The sequence below is a fragment of the Mirounga angustirostris genome, unplaced genomic scaffold (genome assembly GCF_029215605.1).
Source record: "Mirounga angustirostris isolate CCGP_5_RB_7025 unplaced genomic scaffold, mMirAng1.0.hap1 SCAF_15, whole genome shotgun sequence".
NCBI lineage: Eukaryota > Metazoa > Chordata > Mammalia > Carnivora > Phocidae > Mirounga > Mirounga angustirostris.
This window is the reverse complement of record NW_026991723.1, coordinates 560,852-587,282: the sequence shown is the minus strand read 5'-3', so window position 1 is coordinate 587,282 and position 26,431 is coordinate 560,852. Positions and strand designations below refer to the sequence as shown.

At 45.3% G+C, this 26,431-nt stretch overlaps 2 protein-coding genes across 4 annotated transcripts in view; one reads left to right on the top strand and one right to left on the bottom strand.

Annotated features, from left to right (window-relative positions):
- The window catches only part of CENPP (centromere protein P), a 238,457-nt gene that overhangs the window by 42,424 nt on the left and 169,602 nt on the right, over nucleotides 1-26,431 (bottom strand). The gene's annotated exons all lie outside the window — the stretch shown is intronic.
- ECM2 (extracellular matrix protein 2) overlaps nucleotides 1-26,431 on the top strand; it is a 32,977-nt gene that overhangs the window by 4,841 nt on the left and 1,705 nt on the right. Inside the window, exons 2-9 of one of the 2 annotated variants that reach the window (XM_045882070.3) lie at nucleotides 8,500-8,809; nucleotides 10,292-10,480; nucleotides 12,689-13,276; nucleotides 14,453-14,568; nucleotides 16,254-16,389; nucleotides 19,217-19,374; nucleotides 21,423-21,562; nucleotides 22,608-22,934. In XM_045882070.3, coding sequence (XP_045738026.1) covers nucleotides 8,524-8,809; nucleotides 10,292-10,480; nucleotides 12,689-13,276; nucleotides 14,453-14,568; nucleotides 16,254-16,389; nucleotides 19,217-19,374; nucleotides 21,423-21,562; nucleotides 22,608-22,934 — 1,940 coding nt within the window. In that variant the 5' untranslated portion in view covers nucleotides 8,500-8,523. The remainder of the gene's footprint in view (nucleotides 1-8,499; nucleotides 8,810-10,291; nucleotides 10,481-12,688; nucleotides 13,277-14,452; nucleotides 14,569-16,253; nucleotides 16,390-19,216; nucleotides 19,375-21,422; nucleotides 21,563-22,607; nucleotides 22,935-26,431) is intronic. The other variant, XM_045882071.3, reaches the window with a different exon arrangement.

Below are 26,431 nucleotides of genomic sequence, written 5' to 3'. Positions count from 1 at the left end.
AAGGAGACTCTATTATTATTTTTAAACTGAAAATTAAAACTGAGAACACAACAGTGAAAAACTGGCAAAGAATTTAAATATCCATCACTAAATTGTTTGTTAAATAACTTATGAAAACAGAGTGGACAAACCAGATGGATTTATATATATTGACATATATGTCCACAATTTATTAATAAGTGAAAGGAAAATAGGTAGTAGCATAAGATATATTGAACAATTCTATTTGTTTCAATATGTATGTTCGTATATGTATAGAGGGGTCACAAAAAATGGACTAGACTAGAGGGTGGAAAACTAGGGCCCGTAGGCCATATTCTGTTTTTTTAAACAAAGTACCATCGGAACATAGTCATGTGCATCTGTTTACTTACTGCCTGGAGCTACTTTGGGCTATAACATCAAAGCTGAGTGGTTTCAACAGAGACTGTTGGACCTCAAAGCCTAAAATATTTACCTTTTGAACCTTAAAGAAAAAGTGTGCCTACCCTTGTACCAAACTATGAGTTATGGTTAAGGCAACACATCTTTTCTGCCTTATAAACATATGCATCATTTTGAGTTTTTAAAACATATATCCTACTTTTACAAATTTAAACATCTTAAGAAACCACTGATAAAGACTGTAAACTCTGGAGAGAGAAAACTGTATGAACATGGCTTGTATCTTTATTTTTTAATTTTTTTATTTTTATTTAATTTTTTTTTAAGATTTTTTTTTATTTATTTATTTGACAGAGACAGAGACAGCGAGAGCAGGAACACAAGCAGGGGGAGTGGGAGAGGGAGAAGCAGGCTTCCCGCTGAGCCGGGAGCCCGATGCGGGACTCGATCCCAGGACCCTGGGATCATGACCTGAGCCAAAGGCAGTCGCTTAACCAACTGAGCCACCCAGGCGCCCTAGTTTTATTTTTTTAAAAGTTTATTTATTTAAGTAATCTCTACCCCAACATGGGGTTTGAACTCATGATCCCGAGATCAAGAATCGTGTATTTTTCCAAATGAGCTAGCCAGGTGCCCCACGGCTTGTATCTTTAAATCTCTTCTGGGCTTTCCTATGGACAACAAACTGGAGCCCACCCTAAGGAAGACCTTGCTGATGGAGCTGCCTGAGCACCAAAGACAGAGAGTCCGTCAGTACTGGGAAGGAGGAGACTTCACGGACTCGCTGCAAGTCTGAGCGGTACACAGTGGAGCACCATTATAAATGACCGAGGTTGCTAAGAAACAAAGCTTCACCTGAGCACAACAGAATACAAACTTGAAGTAGGATCATCCATCAAGGAACACTCAGTTCTGGCCACAAGAAACAAAGCAAAAGAAAACCGCATCTAAGAGTTAAGAGAAAACCTTGGGAAAGAGATCACCGTATGGAAATGGTTTGTTCATAAGTTATCACTAAAAGGCTCCACCTAGTTATACATTAGATTTTGCCTGTAAGCAGTGTGCAGCTATCTATTAAAAAACCTCTGTATCTGTTCCTCTAAACCAGGGCTTCTCCATCTAGACACTTCTGACGCGGTGGGCCCGCCAGTCCCTTGTCGCGGTGGGCGGTCGTGGGCTCTGTAAGACATCCAGCAGCATCCAGTCCCCACCCGCATGGGGAGTCAGCAGCGCCCCTCCCAACGGTAACTAGTGAAGAGAGTCCAGACACCGCCAAGCGTCCCTGGGGGCAAAGCCGTCTCTGGCTGAGATGCACGGTTTTCAGTGGTGGGCTGGCAAACTTGGCCTCAAAGGATTTTTAGCTTTTGCAGGCCACAGGTTAGCATGTGTTGAAACCACCCAACACACCCTTTAGTGGAAAAGCCACCAAAAGTAGTGCACAGATAAACGAGCGTGGCTGCTCAATAAAGCTTCATGTATGAATATTGAGGTTTTAACTTCATATGGTATGAATTCTTCTTCTTCTTTTAAATCTTAAAACCATTTAAAAACATAAAAGCCACTTTGGCTTGTAGGCTGTATTTAAAAACAAGCAGCAGGTGACTCCGCGTGGCCTCCAGTCTCCAATTTCCTGACCACTGATCTAGCCTGTCAACCCCAGAGCCTGGTCCCCAAGGTCCCCCGTGATAGGACTCCACCTCGAGGAAAATGTGAGACCGTACAACCCACTAAGAGGTTCACGCTAGTGGGGATTTTGTTCATTCTGTGACTTAGATGTGTGATTCCATATAGCCACCATCTTACCCCGACATCAAGGTGGTAGCCCAATCCAAATACAGTGGTGAGGACATCTGAAAATTAAAGTGCACTTATTTAAAGTGAGCCTCTAAAACCATAACCACAATCAAGAAAATGAACATATCCATCATCCCCAAAAGCTCCCCATGACCCTTGGTAATCTCCTACGCATGCCGGACTGCCAAACCCCTGTCCCTGCCTTGAGGCAACCACTGATACGCTTTCCCTACAGAAGTTTGCGTTTTCTACAAATGGAATCGTGTGTATATCCTTTTGTGTAAGACTTCTTTATTCAACATAAGTATTTTGAGATTTAACCACTGTTGTTGCTACGTGGTGTTCCACTGTCTGGATATATTACAATTTGTTTATCCACTAACATGCTGCTAGACATTTGGACGTCTCCACTTTTTGTCTAACAAAGCAAGCTGCCACGAACATGCACATGTAAGTCTGTGTGTGGACATATGTTTTCATTTCTCTTGGGTGAATATCTAGCAGCAGAATGGCTGCGTAAATGGTAGGTGGATACCAAACTTCTGAAGAAACTGCCAAACCATTTTCCAGTGTTCATGTGGTTTTGCATTACCAACAGCATTTTATGAGAACTCTAGTCACTCTACATACTTGTCACCACTTGCCATGGCCTGTCTTTCTAATTTCAGCCATTGTAGTTGATGTGTACTGCTATCTCACTGAGGTTTTCATCTGCATTTCCCTAATGACTAATGATTTTGAACACCTTTTCATGTGCTTATTTGCCATTTGTGTATCTTCTTTGGTGATGTGTGTTCAAAACTTTGGGCTTTTAAAAACTGGGTTTTCTTTTCATGACTGAATTTAAGACTTCTTTATTCTCGATACAAGTCCCTTCTTGAATAATTATTTTGCGAACATTTTTCCCAGTATGTGGCATTTTCCTATTGTTAACAATGTCTTCTGAAGAGAAAAAGCTTTTGATATTGATGAAGTCCAATTAAAAAAAAAAATTTCTTGCTTTTTATTGCTGTTAAATCAAAGGTCACCAGAATTTTGTCCTATGTTTTCTTCTACAAGTTTTACACTTTGTGCTCTTAATCTATGATCTACTTTCTGTACTGTACATGACTACACACCCATTCTAGTCCCATGTGTTGAAAAGATCATCCTTCCTACATTAGATCACTTGGGCACTACTGCTGAAAACCAACTGCCCATGCAGGTTTGGCCTTCTTCTGAACACTCTATTCTGTCCCACTGATGACTTGTCTATCTCAACACCAGCATCACACTATCGTTACTTCCCCACCCTATGTTAAGTGTTGATATCAGGTAGTGCTATTCCTCCAAATTTGTTCCTCTCTCTTCCAAAGTTGCTTTGGCTATTCTAGGCTCTTTACATTTCCATAGAAATTTTAGAATCACCTTGTCATTAAAAAAAAAAAAAAAAAAAGCCTGCTGGACCAGGCTTTGTGGCAAAATCTAGGTTTTGTGACAAATCTAGGTTAACTTTACAGAATTGAGAATTTAAACCTGAGTCATCTGACCTATATCCACTGTACGTACCCCCTATATGGTTCTCTTTCCATTTACCTCAGCAATACTTCATAGTTTTCAGGGCCGCAATCTTGTACATCTTTTGTCAGAAGTATCTTTAAGTATTTCACATTTTTATGCCTTCATAAGCGGTGTTGTATTTTTAACTTAACTGTCTTATTGCTGTTAGCATATAGAAATAATCTTGATTTTTATATATTGATTTTATATATATCAATTTCTTTTCCCGTCTGGATGCATTTTGTTTCTTGGTCTTACATTACTATACTGACTAGAACATCCAATAAAATGTTGACTAGAAGTGGTGAGACCAGACATCCCTTCATTGTTCCTGATCTTAAGGGGAAAATGTTATATTTCAAAATTAAGCACAGTGTGAGAGGTAAGTTTTTTATATATGACAATTCTCAGATTTAGGTACACAGCAAGTTACAATCAACAAAACTACAGTGACACATCACTATCACCAAGTCCATAATTTACATTACAGTTCACTCTTGGCGGCGTACATTCTATGGATTTGGACAAATGTGTAATGATAGCTATCCATCATTACAGGATTATGCAGAGTACTCTCACTGCCCTAAAAATCCTCTGTGCTCCATCTGTTCATTCTTCCCCCTGGCAGCAACTGATCTTTTTACTCTCTACAGTTTTGCCTTTTCCAGAATGTCACAGAGTTGGAATATTACAGTATTGGCCTTTTCAGATTGGCTTCTTTCACTTAGTGATGTGCATTTATTTCTTCCATGTCTTTTCATGGCCTAGTAGCCCATTTCTTTTTAGTGAATAGTATTCCCTTGTGTGGATGGACCACTGTTTATCCATCCACCTACTGAAGGACATCTTGGCTGCTTCCCAGTGTGCTGTAAACATCAGCGTACAGGACTTTGTGTGGATATGTTTTCAACTCTCTTGGGTAAATACTAAGGAGCATGACTGCTGGTTACATGTCAAGAGTATGTTTGGTTTCTAAGAAACTGCCAAACTATCTTCCCAAGTGGCTGGGCCAGTATGCATTGCCTCCCGCCATGAATGTTGAGTTCCTGCTGCTCCACATCCTTCTTGGCATTTGGCGTGAGTGTTTTTTATTTGGGCCATTCTAATAGATGTGTAGTGGTATCTCATTGTTTCTGGTTTTGGTTTTTTTAGAGGGGGGCGGGGAAGAGTGTGCCAGTGGGAGGGAGGGGCAGATGGAGAGAGAAAGAATCTCAAGCAGACTCTGTGCTCAGCACAGAGCCCGAGGCGGCACTCAATCTCACACCCCTGAGATCATGACCTGAGCTGAAATCAAGAGCTGGCTGCCCAACTGACTGAGCCACTCAGGCATCCCATCTCAGTGTTTTAACCTACAATCTGTCTACTATTTTTAAAATCAGTACCTGAGACAGGAGAGCAGAAATTGTGGATGATGAAGGTACATTTATCTTCTTCGCAGTTCCACTTATTCCTTCATGCTGTTTGGAAGCTGTATTATTCAGTGTATAAAGGTTTGAAATTGTTTTGTCTTTGTGAAGAATAGATCCCTGTACCATTACACAATGGCTCTCTTCATGCAGTGTGCTTCTCTATCTTACCTACTTCATCTTATGTTGATATAGACACTCCACTTTTCTTTTGATTAGTTTTACCATGATATAAATTTTCCCATCCTTTTAATTTTAACCCATTTGCATCTTTATATTTAGCACGAGTTTCTTACAGGCAGCAAATAGTTGGGTCCTGCTTTTTAAAAAAAAAATCTAATCTGGGGGCGCCTGGGTGGCTCAGTAGGTTAAGTGTCTGCCTTTGGCTCAGGTCATGATCCCCGCTCAGTGGGGAGCCTGCTTCTCCCTCTCCCTGTCTGCTGCTCCCCCTGCTTGTGCTCTCTGTCAAATAAATAAATCAACTGAAAAAAAAAAATCTAACCTGGCAGTCTTTGCTTTTTAATTGTGGCATCGAACAAATTTATGTTTAATGTGATTTATATAAATACGTTCTGGATTATTTTTATTATTCCATTTGATCTCCTTTATCGCCTTATTTGCTATAACTTTTTTTGTTTAGTGGTTATCTTAGGGCTTCCAGCATGCATCTTTAACTTATTACAGCTTATCTTCAAGTGACGTTATTCCACTTCATAGCAAAGAACCTTAAACAGTATGTGCACACATCTCCTCCTCCTTTATGTTTCTGTTCTCATACATTTTAATTCTACTTATGTTATAAACCCCAAAGTACAGTATTATTACACGAACACAGTCTTCATGGACGACTTCTCCCACACCTTTGTGAGCCTGCTAAGTTTTCTCCAGACTCCCAACCGCCTGTTGGGAGCTCTGGAACATGGTCACACGATGGCACATGGTTTGATCCTTCAGAGATACTTGCTGTTCAGTTTGGTTCAGCGGGACCAGAGCAGCCGTTAGTCTGCGGGGGCGGGGACGGTTTACCTTGCTGTACCAGCCCAATGCCCTGTGAAGTGCAGGTTTCCCACTCCGACTGGCAGGCACCCAAACCCTGGCGAGCCTTTTGCAAGCCCCAGGGATTTTCCCTTTGTCCTTTACAGTAGTTCGTCCTGCAGTGTAAGTTCAGTCACACAGACATGCTAATCAGGAGTCCGCTGAAGACCTGAGGTCTCTGCTCTCTATACTCTGCCCTGCAAACTCTTACCTCCCTGAAATCCCAAGGAATGTTCAACTCGGGGCACCCAGGACTCTGGCAGGATCCCCTCCCTGAGCATGAACAAGAACTGCCTCAGGCTGTGAGTGAGACCAGTCACAGGGCTCACCCTGGACTCCCCTCCCCCCGCCAGGGTTCAAGGTCCTGTGCTACTTCATACCTAAGGTTTGGAGAAAAATGCAGCTTCATGTTTTTATCCTGATTTTAAGTTATCTTGGGTCGGGTCTCTGTTACTCCATTTTGGCTAGAAGCAGAAGTCAGATTTGAGCTTTGTCACAAACTGCTCTAATGGCTGACGGGTTCTCTATAAAATGACCATGAACTAACATCCAGCTTCTCCAGGAGTCGCTGCTTCTCGAAGCCACTCTGGTCACTAATGGTGTCACTTGAAGGAATGTCAGCCACACAGGGATGGCAACCCCACAGCTTCATGTTCTTGGCCTTCTGGTGATGTACACATGGAAGAATGTAAAAAACAGGTCTGTGAGTGACACCTGTACTTGGGCAAAGACCCATGGTGGCAACCCCGTGTTTGCTACAACCACCGTAGGTTTCTGCTGACAGAAGGCACAGTATTTGGCTAGACTGGCACTGATTACCCCCAGTTCCTGCACATTTTGGGGGGTGGGCACTGTGGCATGAGGAAGGTCTCGCCTCACCGCCCAGTACGTGGTCTTCCAGTCAGATGCCCTTTGGGGTTCCTACAACCTGCCCATGGGTTTCGAAGCAGACCTGTAATACAGCAGCGTCTGATGTCAATAGAGTACTTTGTTTCATGCAGAAAGGTTGAACCCAATGTTTACAGGGTCTCTTGTCTATTTCCTAAGGTCCCAGCCAGACTGCCGGGTTCACGGTCTATGGCCATGTTTTTGGCCCTTTGAGCTTCCAAAATCCCTCCTCTGCAGCTTTGAATTTTGATCTCTGTACATAGCATCACTTTAAACCTTTACCATTCCTGCCAGGTGACGTTTCCTGAAATTTAACAGTTTTGTACTGACTGACAGAGGTGACCAATGCAGGTTGTGAGGAGTGGGGTAAATCTCATCACCAAGCAAGGCTGCCACTTTAGCCAATGATCCCGGGTCCTTAGCAGCCCTGAGGTTTCAGATTCTCCTCCACACACCCTGCCTCCATCTTGGGGTAGTGACAGCAAGGGAACCTGAGTGAAGAACAGAAGGGATAGATGCCAGGCAGGGGCGAAGGGGAAGACACTGGTTCTCAGCTCCGGGGGCAATGGATGCCACATAGACCTTCCTTGCAGGACTAACCACGGGTCAAAGTGTGTGGCCAGGTGAATCCTTCAACCAGCTCCTACAATCAATCACCTTGTGGAGGGTTTCTCTTTACTTTTTGTGCTACCTGACTTTATAGGGCCCGGACCAGCCTGTCTGACCACAGTACCACAACCACATGTCTCTTAATCACCAGGAGTATAAGTATTCGTTTCTCTGATACCTCTTTCACCTTTACAGCACGCAGGGCCCCGTGCTGCTCTTGAGGCCAGCTAATTAAGAATTACTCTTTGTCTTACATCTTTACAACTGATGCTAGCTTGCTGTTATTTTTATCAGGTGCAGTCATGCCCCCTCCTCTCAGTAAAGACAATTATAAAGCCAGAGGATAGAAGAACCAAACAGCAGACCAGGGGACAGGGCCGTGGTGGCCCAAGTCAGAGGATGGCCTGGCACACAGGTAGCTCGGCCCTGGGTAACCTCTGAAGACACAGCACAGCGGTCCAGAGAGGGCTCGGCAAGCCACGGCTTAGAGGCCAAGTCCAGCAAACTGTTTTGTCACTGGAGTTTTACGGGCACACACGTTTGTGCACCATGGTCTGTTCTCACACTTCAAGGGCCAAGTGGTAGTCATGACAGACAGCGTGTGAAAGCCTAGAATATTTAGTATTTGGTTTTTCACAGAAAAGGCTGGCTCATGCCTGTTCTTTGATCCTGATAGAAGAATTCTACATTCTGATTTGGCAGTAATACACCAGCATAGAGCCCACAAATTAAATGTGTCCTTTCTCCAGGACGCTACTGAGGCACACAAGCAATAATACGCCAATTTTCAAAGGTAAAAATTAGGCACCACTAAATCCGAAATCCTGCTTCCTTCTCATTCTAGAAACTGGATGGTGAAGAAGCAAGCATGAAGTTTGCAGGTTTGCTTTGTTTCCTTCTGCTTATCATTTTTCAAACCGATTTTGGACGAAATGAAGAAATGCCTAGGAAGCAACGGAGGAAGGTGTACTACAGGAGACCAAGGAAAAGCCCCTCGCCTGCCCGCAGGTCCAGTGGGCAGCTGGGGATCCGGCAGGTGATGGTCACACCGGCAGCAACAATTCCTGTGCTTAACTTGGATTACAGCACAGAGGAAAAGTCTGACTCCTTTTTAAGTTTTCTTGGAGTAGAATCAAGTTATAATGTGTTACCAGGTAAGAAACCAGTAAGGGGGGTGGGGGGAGAGAGAAACAGAACCTCCATGAAGATAATTTTCCAAAAATTTTTTTTCAAGTTATTATATATATTGTTATTAATATAGCATATTTTAAGTTATATTTTCAAGTTAATATGTATTAAATACATTTTTCAAGTTATTATATCAAGATATTCTACTGTATCTTTTGGTTTAGTCTACAATGATAAGTTTTGAAATAATTTAAAATTTCATTTATGGAATGTAATTATAATACAAAATTATTGGAAAACAAAAAAATAATTAGCTATCCCACAACTATATTTATAAAACCATAGTTAGTATTTTGGTTTATTAATTTCTAGTCTGTTTTCTATGCCATGTATTTCAAATAATTGGGTTAATAATATAGATAATATACATATAAGGTTGTAGCCTGCTTTTTCATTTATGATGATAGATCATCTGGGATATAGAAAAATTATTCAAATGATTCTACGAATACATGGCTATGAACTATTTCCCACCAAAATATTTTCAACCAAAAGTGGCATTAAGCCACTGAATTTATTTTATGCAGACCAACTACTGGGTGGGGCTGGGAGGGAGGGAGCGAATGTGAGAGCCCATCTCAGGGTGGGATGTGGGGACAGTGGGTCATCAAAGGACAGGCATCACAAATGACACTAGGTTGGAAGGATAGCATGTCCTCTAACATTCCAATCCAAGTAGTCTTTGTGATGGCCACCTTGGTGGACACACTCACCCACACGTCTGTGACTCTGTACGTAGGGAAATGGAGATACTTCGAAAACACTTCACAAGGACGGCACTGATGGCCTGTGAGCTAGTGCTCAGTAACACAGTAACTCTAAAGAAAGGGTCAGTTGCAACGTCTGGCTCTGCCTTCCCCATCCGCACACTGGGAAGGGTGAGACGTGGGCTCATCATCGGTGCCTTTCCTGCTCTCTGCCCTCTGGCACCCGATGGAACCACACTGCTGTGTCTCTTCAGAATTTAGGTATGGCTGTATCATCTGCTTTGCTCAATGTAATGACACACTTTTAGGGCTCGTGTGGGATTCCCAACCTCCCGTTCCTCTGCTTTGGCCATCAGGGCAGCCTGCTTGGAGATGCAGAAGCCTGCTGATCGTCTCTGGGCCCATTGGGAGCACAGCCCCTGTGTGCCCACGTCGGACACATGGCACAGAGAAGAAATCCCCGAGGCTTGGGGGTGGGTTGCTGCCGCCGTATAACTTAGGCACCCCGGCAGATACAGTATGGAGGCGCAGCTCAGAGTCAGTCACCAGGAGGAGCTCAGTCTCAGAGGCTGAGAGCGGAGCACGCGGAAGCTGCTCTCGGGTCCCTTCTCTGGGGTCTATTTACCCCACTGTTTACGCCACTCTCGTGTGATGCTGGCAGTCCGACTTCACACTGCTCACCGTCATGCACGGGGGCTGGTGACCACACAGGGAGTTTACCAGCTCCGGCTTCTCTTCCAGGAAGGAAAGGACACTGTCTGGTTCATGGGATGACCATGTACAACCAAGCAGTGTGGTCTCCTGAGCCGTGCACCACCTGCCTCTGCTCGAACGGAAGAGTGCTTTGTGACGAAACTAAGTGCCACCCTCCGACGTGCCCCCAAACAGTTACACCTGAAGGAGAGTGCTGCCCAGTCTGCTCTGATGCTGGTATAAGTATTTACCACAACACAGTATCACATGTGACTGAGTCTTCAACTTCCATTGTTTTTATTTTGTTACTACCTGAAGTTTTAAATTATGATAAACTAGTCATTAAGATTGGCACAGTGATGATAAACAGAGAAGTTATTTGGGAAAATGGATGGTGGGAGGCAGAAAAAAAGATCTTGGCTTCACAGTTCCAGCTCTGTCAGAACCAGTAAACTTGACCAGACCACACTGCCCACCGACGCTTGCTTTGGAGAAGCAGCGGCAGAATCTACAGAGCCAATAGTCCCCAAGTGTCCTGTGAGGGAAGTGTCCTCTGCTTAGTTCCTTACTTGGAGTGGCTCCCTTAATTCAGCTCAGTGTGGGCACAGTTAAGACCACGAACAAAGACAAGGAACTCCTGATGAACAAAGGGAGAGGGGTCTGCACCCAGAGAGAAGAAAGCCCGAGGCCCCAGCCTACCCGCACTCACTACCGCTCGGGAAATCTGGGGAAATGCAGGATGGTGGTCCTGGAGCAGTGCCTGTCTCTTGGGGGCACTGCTTCCTGCAGAAGGTCATGCCACGGGGCCTGCTGAATGTTCACCATTCCTGCTCTCTTGGGGCTCATACCTGAGGGACAACCGACTCTCAAGAGGGAGGCCTAGCCAGCGCCTTCTGAAATAGATACACATGTGGTAGATGATTTGATGGGAAGGAACAGAGAGACAGTTTCTCTTGTCTATAATCAAGGCAGATTGTTTTCCACGCACACAGGATAGTCTCAGGGTAGGTGTCAACACAACGGCCTCCTACCAGGAAGAACTTTAGAATAGTTAGGAATTGCATTTTGGTTTACACTACCAATTATTTTACTAAGGTATTATGCCTTTAAAAAATGTTAGCAAATACACAGGCAAGATTCAGAAATGATCAGACATTTTTCAAAGGACTTGGAACAATCTTGAAATGCTGTGGTTATTCTGGAAAAATAAACTTGGATATACGGGAAGGATTTTAAATGTTTCAGTATGATAGCTTTAGCTTCCCTTCCCTAAGTTTTTCCTATTTTCCTTTTGCACATTCTGCCAGGGATGTGAAAAAATAGCTCACTGACTTTATAATATATACTGGATTGAAATCTCAAGTAATTCCTTCAAATAGTCACATTTTTGGGTGATTTAGGTATAGTATTAAATAAAAGCATGGCAACGACTCGGGAAATCCACCAGCACTAGTACTCACTCCTCCCAGAGCTCGGGTCACTGTCGGGTGCTCCCCGCTTTCTGCTCATTACACACGCAGGCGAACGCCTGCCACTGGCCGTTCTGCTCCCATCATCATGGGACGATGGGAAGAACTGACATGCATGCCTTTGACTTAAAACAGCATCATCGGAACCCAGGAGGCCTCCCATAAGTGTCAAGTAGTAAAAATTTAAGTAGAGAGTCTGGGAGGGAGAAAGAGGCGAACTTTCTATAGTCCTGAATTTCAGAAGATGCTTTTGGGCCTATGGGGCTGAAAGAAAGTCAGACAAAAATAATAATAAATCTACAAACAAAAGCCAGTTTCACTACCACAAGCAAGTAAAATACATGTTTCATTTTTTTGTTTGATGGTACAGATTTTTACATTATCAATAACCCCGATTAACTGAACAGTATCTATTATAAAGGTCACACCTCATCATATCGTAATCTCACATAGGACTGCTTACCATTTTGCATCATGTGGCAATATTATTTCCTCTTTATTACCGGGTAGCAAGATATTTTAGTAAAAACAAATATTAAGGCCACAGGAAAAAACAAAAATCGCTTAAAACAAATCTTTTTTTTTTTTTATTTTAAAGATTTTTATTTATTTATTTGACAGAGAGAGAGACAGCGAGAGCAGGAACACAAGCAGGGGGAGTGGGAGAGGGAGAAGCAGGCTTCCCACTGAGCAGGGAGCCCGATGTGGGGCTCGATCCCAGGACCCTGGGATCATGACCCAAGCCGAAGGCAGACGCTTAACGACTGAGCCACCCAGGCGCCCCAAAACAAATCTTATAAAATAGAAATAAAATTACTTTTAAAACCATTCAAGCAAAAATTCCATAATGCATTTCACATTTAAATTGCACTCAAATACCTGGAGGGAATAATATTTACTAACCTCACTTTCACTATGATTTTTCCTTTTAATAACGTTACACCTCGCCCCTGCCGTGTCCTCCCCGTGCGGCCAGCAACCTCCCATCTGCTGCTCAGTGGTACAGCATTAAGTGATAGAAGTGAATTTTCTGGTGATTCTTCAGAACAAAGAGAACCTACCAATGTACCTCGCAAGCAACTGCCACCTCGTCGGGTGGAAATGGACCAAGTGTTGCAAAAAGAGGAACTTCAATTTGAGGAGGATGAAGAAGAAAGTAAAGATAAAGATAAGGAGCAAAAGAAAGAGACCCCTGGACCTGGAGAGCAGGGGAGACCTCTCAGTGAGGGGTGGAGCAGAGAAGAGGCAGAGGAGAGACCCCGAGCAGAGGGGAGGCGGGCCCATCAACAAGGACATCCAGCAAGGGAGGAGGCAGAGGAGGACGAGGACGACGAGGAGGGGGACAAGGAGGGGGACGAGGATGAGGAAGAGGAGCATGACAGCACCCTCAGGGGAGATGTGTTCAGGGCACCCTCCAGACCCCTGGTCCTCCCTCCTCCCAGAGGCATGTCACCTCTGCCCAGCGGGTGCTCCCTGTCCTACAGGACCATCAGCTGCATCAGCGCCGGCCTCACACAGATGCCACGGCTGACAGCACCAGAGATAACAAGCCTGGAGCTCGTTGGTAAGAGATATGGACGTCTGTTCTGTTCTGTGCTTTACAAGTAAGTAACTCTCCTTGCCCTGTGAATGTCATATCTTTGTCTTTCTTTTTTTTAAAAAAAATGATTTTATTTATTTTTATTTATTTGACACAGAGAGAGAGAGTAGGAGAGCACAAGCAGGGGGAGCGGCAGGCAGGCAGAAGGAGAGGGAGAAGCAGGCCTCCTGCCGAGCAGGGAGCCCGATGCGGGGCTCGATCCCGGGACCCCGGGATCATGACCTGAGCCGAAGGCAGACGCTTAACCGACTGAGCCACCCAGGCGTCCCTGAATGTCATATTTTAATTTCGTAATATAAATTGATCCCAAACAGACTAACTTCACAATCTACAATCATATACATAAGCTTTGTAGAAGAAATAGAATGGTTAAGTATAAAGCAAATTTCTCCAAACCAAATCATGATTTCCCATTGACTTTTTCCCTAAAGTCAGCTTTACTGAGGTATAATTGACATGCAGTAAAACTTATTTTTAGCATGTTCTTCTGAGCTTTGACAGATGTGTACAGTTGCATAACCACCCCCACAATCAGGACACAGAACGTTTCTGTCACCTCCCCATGTTCCCTCGCGCCCCTCCTTCTACCAGCCCTGTCTCTGCTGAGCTGATGGGTCGCTTCCAGTTTGGGGCAACTATACATGCAGTTCTATAAATATCCACACACAGAGGTTTGTGTGGACTTAGTTTTCTGTTCAATAAGGTGCACACCCAGGAGTGGAAATGCTGAGTGACAGAGTAAATGTGCATCTAGGTTCCCAAAGGTGGCCGTGGCTTTTCTGCTAGACGCTGCTCTGTATCCTGTCACTTGTCTTTCCCTCCTTTTAGCCATTCTCGTGGGCAGAATGTAAGCTTCCAGAAATACATCTCTGTTATAAATGCATAATGCTAACAGAATTGTTTTCACAGCAGCTTCACCTAAAACAGGACGGCCACGAGCACAGCAAGTCTTTTGAGTGGAGGATCTGGCCCCAGGCTGGTGTTCTCTGCACTTGCATTTGCTGATACAGACGCTGTCCTAGTTATGAGTATTGCTTTCTCCTCCGGGCAGAGCTCCCTTGCTATCTACGGATGTTCATGAACACACATATGTGCCCGTGTGTGCACAGGGGCCTAAACCACAACTGTTGTGTTTTCCAGGCAATTCCATCACCAGCATTCCCGATGGAGCATTCAACGGACTGCCAAATTTGGAAAGGCTTGATCTGAGCAAAAACAACATCACCTCCGCAGGCGTAGGTGCAAAAGCATTCAAGGTAAACACACACTGCAGGTGAGGAACCGTCCCCTTGCACAGTTCTGTGCTAGTCGCAGAGCAGGGAGCGAAAGGGACATGCTTTCACTGTAGCTTCCTCCTAAGTCAAGAAAGTTTCCTCTCTGGTGTTCCTAAATTCTTCAAGTCTTACCTTGATTCCAGTCTGTTGTTTTACATGATTCTAGCTGGTTTTTCGAGGCTTTACCCTTAGAGCACCTACAACAGCAAAATGACAAAACTAATGTTTTGAACTTATGGAGCAGTTTCTCCCCAAGCAGCTGAAAATATGTGGAAATATGGTCTCTTAGTACATGAGGTATTTCCAGGAATAAAGGACAGCTTATCTGGAAACTCCATTAACATTTTCAGGCCAGAAAGAGATTCGTTATTTTGTGCCAAGGGCAAGATCTGATGAACATGTGAACAGGTGGGAGTTCTGGAAACACAAGCAGGCTCAGATGAAAGTTAGCACAGGGAATGGTGGGGGGAGAGACGAGGGGGAGAGAGACAGCAAACAGCATAGAACAAGCCTCTGCAAGACTTGGGTGTGACTAAAATATTTTCTAAAAAGCAGAAAAGAAGACAATCAAGGAGTTTCAGAGAAGCAAAGGTAGAAGCAAGAAAGGAAGGGTCTGCGTATGTAAACAAATACACTCATGTGCCCTTTTAGGAAGCCCAGTGAAACAGGGGCCCCTGGGTGGCTCAGTCGTTAAGCGTCTGCCTTCGGCTCAGGTCATGATCCCAGGGTCCTGGGGTCGAGCCCCGCATCGGGCTCCCTGCTCGGCGGGAAGCCTGCTTCTCCCTCTCCCACTCCCCCTGCTTGTGTTCCCTCTCTCGCTGTCTCTCTCTCCATCGAATAAAGAAAGAAAATCTTAAAAAAAAAAAAAAAAAAAGAATCCCAGTGAAACCTACTACATCCCACTAGGCCAAACTTTATCCCTTTTATGACCCTTCGTACAAATCCCTGGGCTCGTGTCCCCGTTCAAGTCACAGACGTGTCCTTGTCATACGACAGCTGGGACTGTTTTATCAGAAAGAAAGACACACGGGAGAGTGGCTCCTTTTCTTGTTTTGGGGTCCTCTGTCCCATTCCCAAATTGCTCAGGTCTGACCGAGTGCCCTGAGGTGAATCATCCGCGCTCCGCTCCAGTGGGGCAGGCGTTTAGGCCCGCGAGCACGCAGCTGCAAACATGGGCGCACCCTCCGAACAGTCAGACTGTGTGGGTGCTACAAAGGAACAGCTGGTGGTATTTGTAGCAGGCCATCCTGAAGCAGTTCGGCAGTAATCAGTGCTCTTTTAGGACCCTTCCTACTAGTGTAACTGCAAAACTGAGCTGTACAAGTCCACGGTAAGGACTCAAACTGCTGATTTCACTGCCAGCATCCGTGACAGATTCAGATTACTGCAACATCTAACTAACTTAGTGTCTATTGCTGAGAAGGTGGAAACCGAAGATCTAGCAAAACATGAGCGGTCCAGCGGTGACAGTTTTCTCCTACTCACTAAAGCCGCAGTATGGAAATGGGGGGGAGGGGTGGCGGCAGGAGAACACAGCTTCCCATGGGCCCAAGGCAGAGCATGCAGGTTTGTAAGGCTAAGTCGCGACTGCACTCTGACCCCTGAAGGAGATGCGCGACCGCATCTGTGACCACGTGAAGAGGTAATCTTGAGATTTGCTTTTCAAGCTTCTGAAGAAGTTAATGCGCCTGAATATGGATGGAAACAATTTGGCAGAGATTCCTTCAGAATTACCATCTGCATTAGAAGAACTTAAAATCAACGAGAACAGTCTGCAGGCTATCAGTGAAGAAAGCTTATCAGGTATTTAACTTTCAGTTCGTATGTGTCCTATTCTAGCCTTTCGTCTGTGGTCGTGTGGGAACTTCCCAGGCACTGCGGCCATGCGGACAGCTGGCGAGTTCTTTAGGCCACTTTACCATTTAAGTTCATGATGTTTATTTTCTCCTTTTGTGGTTGACTCTGGACGGAACAGAACAACTGAAGTTGTCATACTGTGAACTCAGCACAAAAGACGCAGCACTATGTTAGCTTTTCCCAAGCGCCAGCCAGGGTCGTGGTGGGATTACATGCTTCCTCCAGAGACAGCTAGTGTCTCCTTCCACCTTCCCACAAGTCTAGCAGCACCTGAGGTATGGTGTCCAACACTTTCTACCTATTTGACTTGATATATTTTTAGGATAATGTTGATAACCCAAGCCTAAAAAGGAATAAAACCATTTCATTGTTTCTTTTCACTCCCAAAACACTTCATAGGAACAAAACACCTCTGGTGATGGGGAAAAAACACAATAATACCGAGAATTGCCAAGTCTGAAAATCACAGAGTTATGGAAATATTCTATTTCCAGATGGACTGCAGGGTACACATGAAAAACATCCAATAAACACAAATGGTGATGGGCTCTGTCATACGGAAAAGACATTAGAAAGTACAATTTTTAACTGCCAGGTGAAGCAGGGCCGAAGGAACGGGCTGCGTGTGAACCACACGTGAGGTCGCCTCTCTGGCCACGCTCTCAAGACGACACGTTACAAAGCAGACGTCCCTACTTGGAAGGTGTGCGCACACACGTTCCCCCCCGCCCCCCGTCCCCACGGTCCGAGCACTGTGGAGGCCTCGGCCATGAGAAGCAGCTCAGGCCACCGTGCCCGGGGAGCCACGACACTCTGTGCTGAGCCCAGCCTGCGCTGTCAAGTGGCCGGCAGCAGGCTGGGTGTAGCCATGCGCAGGCACCGCCCCTGCTGGGATGCTGCTCTTTTTGCACCAAAGCCCCTGGCTTGGCCATCAGGGGCCTGCTGCTCTCCCATGTGCTTCTGTGGCAGGTCTTCACATGTGACCCTTCACATTACAGACAGTTCCAGAGAAGGGGGGGGGGCGATCCAGGAAGAGAAACAGTGTGCACAAAGGTGTGCAGAAACAGGAGGATCCAGATGCTGCAGGGAGTGTCTGCGGCTGGCCCCCACTCTGCATACTTAGGGACCGCGCTCTCCCACGTCCATGACCTGCCATGTTGTTGCCCGCCCCACCATGGGGAGGACTTCCTACTGGCTTCCTGCGTATACACCCTCGTTCTGCTGCGTCTGACCTACAGCAAGCTTCTCTAGCTCCACCCTGTCTCCTGTCACATATGGGAGCACACATTCTATGTTTCCTACACAGACAATGTATATATAAACCAGAGAGTATTTGTAAACACTGTGTGCCATGTCTCTCTCGTGGGGCCACACACCGACCATTCGTCTACTTTTATTATCCGTTTTCCACAGAAAAACTTCCATTATATTCCCAAACCTCAACTATGTACCAGATAAGTACCTTTGGTTTTGGAAATCAAAGAGAATATGAGAAAATGTAACCACTTCTCCCAGTTTATTGCCTGGGCTCCCTACTTCCTCTCAGCCCTTCAGCTGATGCTGAAACAACTGCCAGGTCGGTATTTTATCGCTCTGTCCCTGCCCAGGGCTCCTCACTGCCTGAAGAGGAGAGTCAGACCTTATTGTCTGGTGCACGAAAGGCCTGCACCCCCCTTAGCAGACGGTCCACCCAAGGCGGGCCTCTCTCCTACCGCTGAGCGCAGCCACATGGGTGCTTACTTGCCCATGTTCATCTGGCTGCCCCAGCCTCCTGTTTCCACCTAGGTCTTCCTGTCCTTGGGAGCCCAGCTCCACCCCATGTCCACACCCCTCCTGTGGTCCTCAGCACCGGGGATCTGCACCCCTGATGGTCCTGTCCCCTGCTCACGCTTGGACAATGCCCTGTTTCTCTAATGTGCCTACTAAGAGTAGGAACAGAGCCGTACAGAGCATTCAGTGCAATGCCCATGACTTGAGTTGAAGATGAAAACATTCCTACTCTAGAAATCTTGGCCACTGAACAAACTCCAGAGTTACACCCTAAATGTCGGACTCAGATGCTTCTGGGTATCATCACTGCTGAGCTGTCCATTCTCCTGTAGGATTCCAAGTGATCTGGATCATACCACTCCTAAGGCCAGCAGAAACAATGCAGGGAAAACTTGTTTGTATAAGGGCCTTTCTTGGTAGCTCAGTCTGAGTGCGTGGAGAATCCTTTCTTGATCATTCTCCTTTCCAAAATTCCATTTGGCTGCACTATCTGCCAGGAAGTGAACAAGTGTGATGGGAATTCACTGCTGTAACTCCCTTGTCCAGAGACTGACATTTGCCAGGCAGAGTGCTCTCACACTCCCCCGCACCCCAGTGATGCTGCCGTGTCATATGCACATCCACATCTTTGCAAAGGCTTTAAGTGACCTCCACAACCTTCTACTGCTGGCCCATCTGCATCCTGAGTCCCCGCTCGGCCCCCGCCACCCCTGTAGGGCGGCCCCACTCAGCTTCTGTTCCTTAGACATCCTACAGCATGGGGACTTCTCGGCAGGCCCGCCCCTCCCCTGGATCACGCGTCCAGCAACCAGTTCTGACTGAGCTCAGCATCTGGGGTGTGCAGAGCACTTGAGAGAAGGCTCTGCAGGGGGGATACCAGGAAAGCAGGGACATTCACCCTCCAAATAACTGAACATTTCACATGACATTTTGAAAAATAACAGAAACTGCATGGTCCTTTGGTCTTCCTAATATTCTGAAAATTACATTTTACTTTTTATAGACCTGAATCAACTAGTCACCCTAGAACTGGAAGGAAACAAGCTCAGTGAAACCAATGTGAATCCCTTGGCTTTCAAATCTTTGAAGAACCTATCCTACCTGCGTCTGGGAAGAAATAAATTCAGAATTATACCACAGGGTCTTCCTGCTTCTGTTGAGGTACCTGTATCTTTCTAACAATGTTTTACATTTGTAGTACAGTACACTTCAATAAGACAAACAGCATTATTCTAAAAGATTACTGTGATGTATGTTAAAGTCCATTTTGGTGCTGTATACTCTGCTATAATTATAGCACTGTTGTTTCTTCAAACAATACAAAACTATGGGTAAAAATTGTAATTACTAGTAGAGACCCTCAATAAAGTGAAAGTTGGTCTTACTGACAGCTCTTGGGGAGAGAACGGGGAAGAAGAGCTGAGAATTTCAACAGAAACTACAACTTGCAAAATAGCTTCCCAGTTCTGCCCAGCCCCCACCGGGGCCGAGCACTGCCCTTCCGACACAGGGCCCAGGTCTGTGGCCTTCCTCGCTGCAGCAAGGGACACATTTCACACACTTTGGGGGCCCTCACTGCCCAGTGCACGCCTGACTTGCAGCCGTGAGAGCAGAGGTCTGGCAGACCCACCTGTGCCCACGCTGACTGCTCTGAAGGGTTCCGCACGCAGGATTACTCAGCAGGAAGGCAGGATGGAGCTTCCCACAGTTGTGGGCCCGCTGGGCCAGCAGAGCCTGCAGCCTGGGTCTGATGCGGAGACACACCACCTCCTTTCCTCATCCTCCTATTTGCAGATTAACATATCAGTTCAGAATTTGTCCAAATTGTAAAGATTGAGGTTCCAATATTGGGCTTTACGTCCGAATCTCTTGGATTCTAAAGAAATATGGACTCCATACCCTACCCCAGGCATCCTCAACCAGGTTCTTTGGAGGGTAGGGTCAGTAATTTATAATTTTTTAAATTAAGATTTTAATACATAATGCATGCACATAGTAAAACACACACAAGCTGAATGTATGTATGGAGTATGGAGGAGCAATGTGTCTCCAGACGGCCCGTCTCCCTGGCATGGGAGGCAGTGTCCACACAGGTGTGTGTGCCCCAACCTCTCCCAGGGCCCTCTTCACAGACACAGAGTCTATCTAGCGTGCGGAGGAGTGTGCTCTGACTGCAGTAACTTGAAAGAGCTCTCAGGTGATTTTAATTTGCAACCAAGTTTGGGTACCACTGATTTGGTTCACCTCTATAAATATGTATGAAAAGCAAAAAGCTAAAAATTGCTTAAATCATATCTAATAAATACCAAAATTAAGTGAAAAGGGGAAATTACTACAACAGAATAGAACGTTACATTGAAGACATACACCAATGTCTACTTCTGATTTCCAAGCTTCTTGAGTGAAAAATTCCCACTAATGCCAAATGAATTAACTTGAAGGCAGCTTGCTATTGAAAACAATAGCTCTAGCAACTTTACTCTGACGTTAAATGAAGGTTAATTGATTTTAATTAAATTAATTATAATACAGGCAAGTCTAAAACCCTGACAGGCAGCACGGATTGGTGGAAGTCGCCTGCCCTAGATTGAGGGGGTGGGGGGCGATACGTGTGTTTCCTGGGCATCCTCTCTCCAGGCCCGAGCATCTCCACTACTGAACAGGAATGACCATTTCTACAATTTTCTAGGGTTTTGAAGCCAAATGAGATAATTTACATGAGTAAGTTTTGTACATTAGAGAACTTTATACAATTATTATGGTATGCTGTATTTTGCAACATTTTATGATTTAAAAAATTCATTTAGGGACGCCTGGGTGGCTCAGTTGGTTAAGCGACTGCCTTTGGCTCACTCAGGTCATGATCCTGGAGTCCCTGGATCGAGTCCCGCATCGGGCTCCCTGCTTGGCGGGGAGTCTGCTTCTCCCTCCGACCCTTCCCCCTTCATGCTCTCTCTCTCTCATTCTCTCTCTCAAAAAAAAAAAAAAAAAAAAAAATTCATTTAATTCCATGACCATGAAAGATGGTACATTTTATTTCACTAATTAGATAGAATAAGACAACTTACAACAATGAATTCACTTGGAAGAGCAGAAGACTCTCCAGATAATACTAATGAGAACAGTCCACACTACCATTTTCATCTCTGTGTAGCTGAATATATGTACCAACCAACACAAAGAAAAACAGTCTTTTCTCTTAATTATAGGAATTATACCTAGAAAATAACCAAATTGAAGAAATAACTGAGATCTGTTTCAACCACACCAGAAAAATCAATGTCATTGTGCTACGTCATAATAAAATTGAGGAAAACAGGATTGCTCCTCTAGCCTGGATAAATCAAGAGTGAGTAGACGCTGCTCTTCGCCTTTCTTAGACAGTCTCTTCCTTCTGTTGTTACTCACAGGGTCTGAACGTGGGGGAGCAAGCTTAGTGGTGGCACCCCTCCTTCGTGAGCCTCCTCCTCTCCAGAACCTGGTTACGTGCTTGGAGCTCATATCGTGTATGGTGGGACTGGCGTTGGGGTGGCCGTGCGCGAACCCAAGCAGTGAGGTACCCGAGGGCAGCGAGGGACCCGAGGTCTGTCCACCTCACAGGTGGCCGTGAAGTTGGAGAGAGACCATCCCTGCCTCCCCCAGCCCCACCCTGCCATGGGACCACCAGGTTCCCTTGTCCTACGCCACACTGTCTTCATTCCTCCAAAGCACTTCTCCATCTCAAGTCTTAGAAAACAGTCCGAACAGTGCTTGGCCTGACAGGGAAGGCTGGAAGCAGGATCCATCCTCCTGGCAAGGACGCAGGGAAGGGGATCTTGCCTGTCAGGAGGGGCAGGGTGGGCTGTGTGTCGAGGGCACGAGGGATCTGGGTGAAACAGAGGGAACGGGCACCTTTCAGGGGCAGGAGAGGGTGTGGAGGGCCAGCCGGGTCCAGCAGGACGTGGTGGTGGCCGGGCGACTCAGAAGCCACAGGGGAAGCTCCGAACACGAGCTCCGTTTCACCACAAGCCCCCGCATGGCAGGCCATCAGATCAGGCGTGCAGCAAGAATGCAGATTCCACACTACCACCATGTCCTTGCTGGAACCAGGGGCGATTTCAGGGAGAAGCAGCTTGACAAAAGCCAGGACACTGGACTTCGTTTCCAATTCACATTTGACCCTAGAGAGTGGTTCTTTCTGAACCTTGCGCTCCTTAGAGCGGAGCAGGAGCCGTGGTGCAGTGCCCAGGTAAGAACGTGAGCCTCGCGGACAGATGGGGCAGGCCACCACACAGCCCCCCTCATGCAGGAGTCACTACTGCAAACCAGGCGGTGGCAGGGACACGGCCCTGTCCGAGCCCGGAGCTCATGGTTCCTGCCTTACGCTGCGCCCCGCTCATCCTTCTTTGCTGCAGAAATCTGGAGTCCATCGACCTCTCCTACAACAAGCTCTACCACGTCCCTTCCTACCTGCCCAAGTCCCTGCTGCACCTCGTACTCCTTGGGAACCAGATCGAGCGCATCCCCGGCTATGTGTTTGGCCACATGGAGCCAGGCCTAGAGTACCTGTACCTGTCATTTAACAGACTCTCTGATGACGGAGTGGACCGAGTCTCCTTCTATGGGGCTTATCATTCTCTGAGAGAGCTGTTTCTGGATCACAATGACTTAAAATCTATACCACCTGGAGTACGGGAAATGAAAGCACTACATTTTCTGAGGCTGAACAACAACAAGATACGGTAAATTTTGGCTTTTTCAAGTATCAGTTTAAAATTGGTGTGGCTGACAGAGGATATGATTCAACAACCACGACATGATGTCTGGGATTTACTTATAAGGGGAAAAAGGACAAGAGGCCACATTAAACAAAACTGGCAGATGTTTGCAGGTACAAAAGGATTCATCATAGTTTTCTATGTGTGTCTAGGTTTGCAAACTTTCCCAGTAAAAACCCTTTAGAACAGAATATTACTGCGTGATACTGGGAACCCAGGAGGCGGACGATTATGCTGCTTCTACCTCCATGTGTAATTTTAAAAACTCTACTCTGTAGAGAACAAAACTTAAATATATGCTAAAATTAAAACTGATTCTATCTAGATTTTTTCCAAAGGTAGAATTCCGAATAAAATTATTGAGACTCAGCTTTTCTCACTTCTGGGGACCCAGTTTTCTGTCTGCCTGGACAGCACGAAGGACTCCAGAATGACTGTGGAATGCTATGGTAATGCAGCCGTAGCCAGTCTGAGGTGGGCTCCTGTCCCTGAGGAGCACACCCCTTCCTCTTTTCTCTGTCTCTACAATCCAAACACGAATTCCTAAAACACAGAGGGAAAGAGTCATGGGTGTACATATGCAGCTAATGAGTCACTGAACACGACACCAAAACTAATGATGTACTGTACAGTGGACAACTGAACATAGTAATAAAAAAAGAGTCAAGGGTGTATAACAGTGCTGGGGAGAGAGGTGCGTGTGGGGAAGGCTTTGTAAGATGCAGTTAAAAGCTGCTTGGCTGCGTACGTCGTAGGCTGTGCTCTGTGCTTCCTATTTGCTGCATGAGGACGCACACGTCTGTCCCCCTTCTGGTGGGATTCAGGCGGTCACAGTCTGGAATCTCCATTAATACCTTTTTCCTCACCTCTGAACCAAGGGTCTCACTCACAGATGAGTGCTGCTTGAAACTTATTTCCTTAGGGGCAACAAAATAGTGACTCACTACTTTTGTTACCCTTCACACATCTGTTAGTAGCTGGAATTCCTTTGTAAAGGATTTTTAATCAGCTAGGGTCACTTAAAGGTAAGACAAATGCCCAGTTCTTTCCTTTAAATGTCCAATCAGACCAAGAAGCTGGCTACAAATATGTATGTGAGCTGACAGATGTTAACTAAACTTAATATAATGATGATGATCATTTTGCAATATATACAAATATCAAATCATGTCGTATACCTTAAACTAATATCATACTGTATGTTAATGCTGTCTTTATAAAACTGGAAAAAATGATACGTATGTGATAAGTAGGAATGGAAAGGACTATACAATATATTAAAATGTTAACAGATGGGGCGCCTGGGTGGCTCAGTCGTTAAGCGTCTGCCTTCGGCTCAGGTCATGATCCCAGGGTCCTGAGATTAAGCCCCACATCAGGCTCCTTGCTCAGTGGGAAGCCTGCTTCTCCCTTTCCCACTCCCCCTGCTGTGTTCCCTCTCTCACTGTCTCTCTCTGTCAAATAAATAAAATCTTTAAAAAAAAAAAAAAGTTAACAGAGGCTGTCTCAGGAAAAAAATTTGGTGCCTAAGTGTTTGTTTTATTATTTTGTTTTTGGCTTTCTTTCTCTGGATAATCAGTATTAACTTATGGTTTTATATATTCAGAATGTTTTAATCAACTATATTGTTCCTAAGCCCCACTCCTTGGCGGGTGGTAGCCCTCTTTGGTCCTGGGCGCGCACTTTCCCCGCCCCTACTGCGCACCTGTGACAGCCTTCTTTCAGAGGTCCCCAGGGCCCCCTCACTGGGAGCAGCATTCACATCACATGCCCCAAGCTGGGGACCAGGCACGTTCCTTTTCCAAAGTGGTGTTACTGTTTCAAGGCCTTGCAGTGAATTGCCAGGAAATATGTATTTTGTAAAGAAAAAGAACAGGACTTCATATTGATGTTCCCAATTCTAATTTAACCATATAGAGTATTCTTTGTTTTAAATTTGTTTATCTTATACTAGGAATCTAGGTTCCCAACATCATTAACTATCTTACAATATACAAACAATAGTTTCAAAGTAAGAATACCACTATTATAACCCCAAAAGTACTGGATGAAGTATACGGTGTCTTAGGGAGCTCTCTGTTTGTCTTTAGAATATGTGCCTCGAGGACTTGTGGCAGAAGTAACAACGGTTTTCTCTGTGACAACATGTCAACGACCTGACACTCTGATAAGGGCTTTAGCTTGTTTTTGGTTTTTAGGAATTGCTATTTCCTATTTAATGTTATTTTGACTATATTAAACGTTTATGAAATTCCAAAGGCAAAACTGTAACAAGGTATATGAAGAGAAGTCTTTCTTCTTAGCCTGTCCCATATGCTATACTCCATCATTGCCCATAGGTTAATTCTTTTAAAATTACTTTGTAGTTTTTCCCAGTATTTCTGTTTGCAAATATACGCATACATGCACATTCATATTCCCCATCCCCTTCCACAATTCCCACACAAATTATGACACAGAAAGATTTTTCTTTTCTCTCTCTCTCTGTTTTTTTACTCTTTACTTTTTAAAGATTATCAGTATATCCTATCACTCTTTACCAATATACAGAGAATTTCCTTATTCTTTTTACAACTGACCAGTATGCCATTTAACCAGTTCCTTACAGACAGACACCTACTTGTTTCCTTTCTTTTACTACTACAAACAATCCATAATGCATAACCTTGGACGGCATTTTACATTTTCTGGCCTAACTCTGGGCGAGGTTCCTAGCTGAGTGAAGGGAGATGCTGCCTGGTCCCTGGTCCTGGTCCCTCCAGCCGGGGATGGGGGTCCTGCACAGCCCCAGGACCGGACCACGTTAATGAGCTTGTGAATGTTTTTGTGGGAGGCAAATCTGGTCGGTGGCGGTGGTGTGGCAGGATACTCGCAGTATGCATTTTTGTCTTATCATGAATGAAACTAAGCATCTCTTCATGTTCCCATGTCATTTCATTTTTTCTTCGGTGAACCGGTTAGCCGGGCATTTCCCCCTCTTCTTTTTCTGCATAGGTTTTTTTTTTTTTAAAGATTTATTTATTTATTTGAGAGAGCGAGAATGAGAGAGAGAGAGAGTACATGAGAGGGGGGAGGGTTAGAGGGAGAAGCAGGCTCCTCGCCGAGCAGGGAGCCCGATGCAGGACTCGATCCAGGGACTCCAGGATCATGACCTGAGCCGAAGGCAGTCGCTCAACCAACTGAGCCACCCAGGCGCCCTCTGCATAGGTTTTTAAGAGGGCTTTGTACATTAGCCCTGTATCTGTGATGTAAGTTGCAAACTTGCAACATTCTCCTCGTTTGCCATGTCTCTTAACTTTGCATTTTAAAAATGCCTGTAGTCAATTTATTCTTTTCTTTTAGTGTTTCTCGTTTTTGAGTCAAGGGAGATTTTTTCCCCACTCCCAGGGTATACTTTATTCTACTCCTATGGCTTCATTTTTCACATCTTTAACATATTTGAAATTTATTCTAGTCTATCA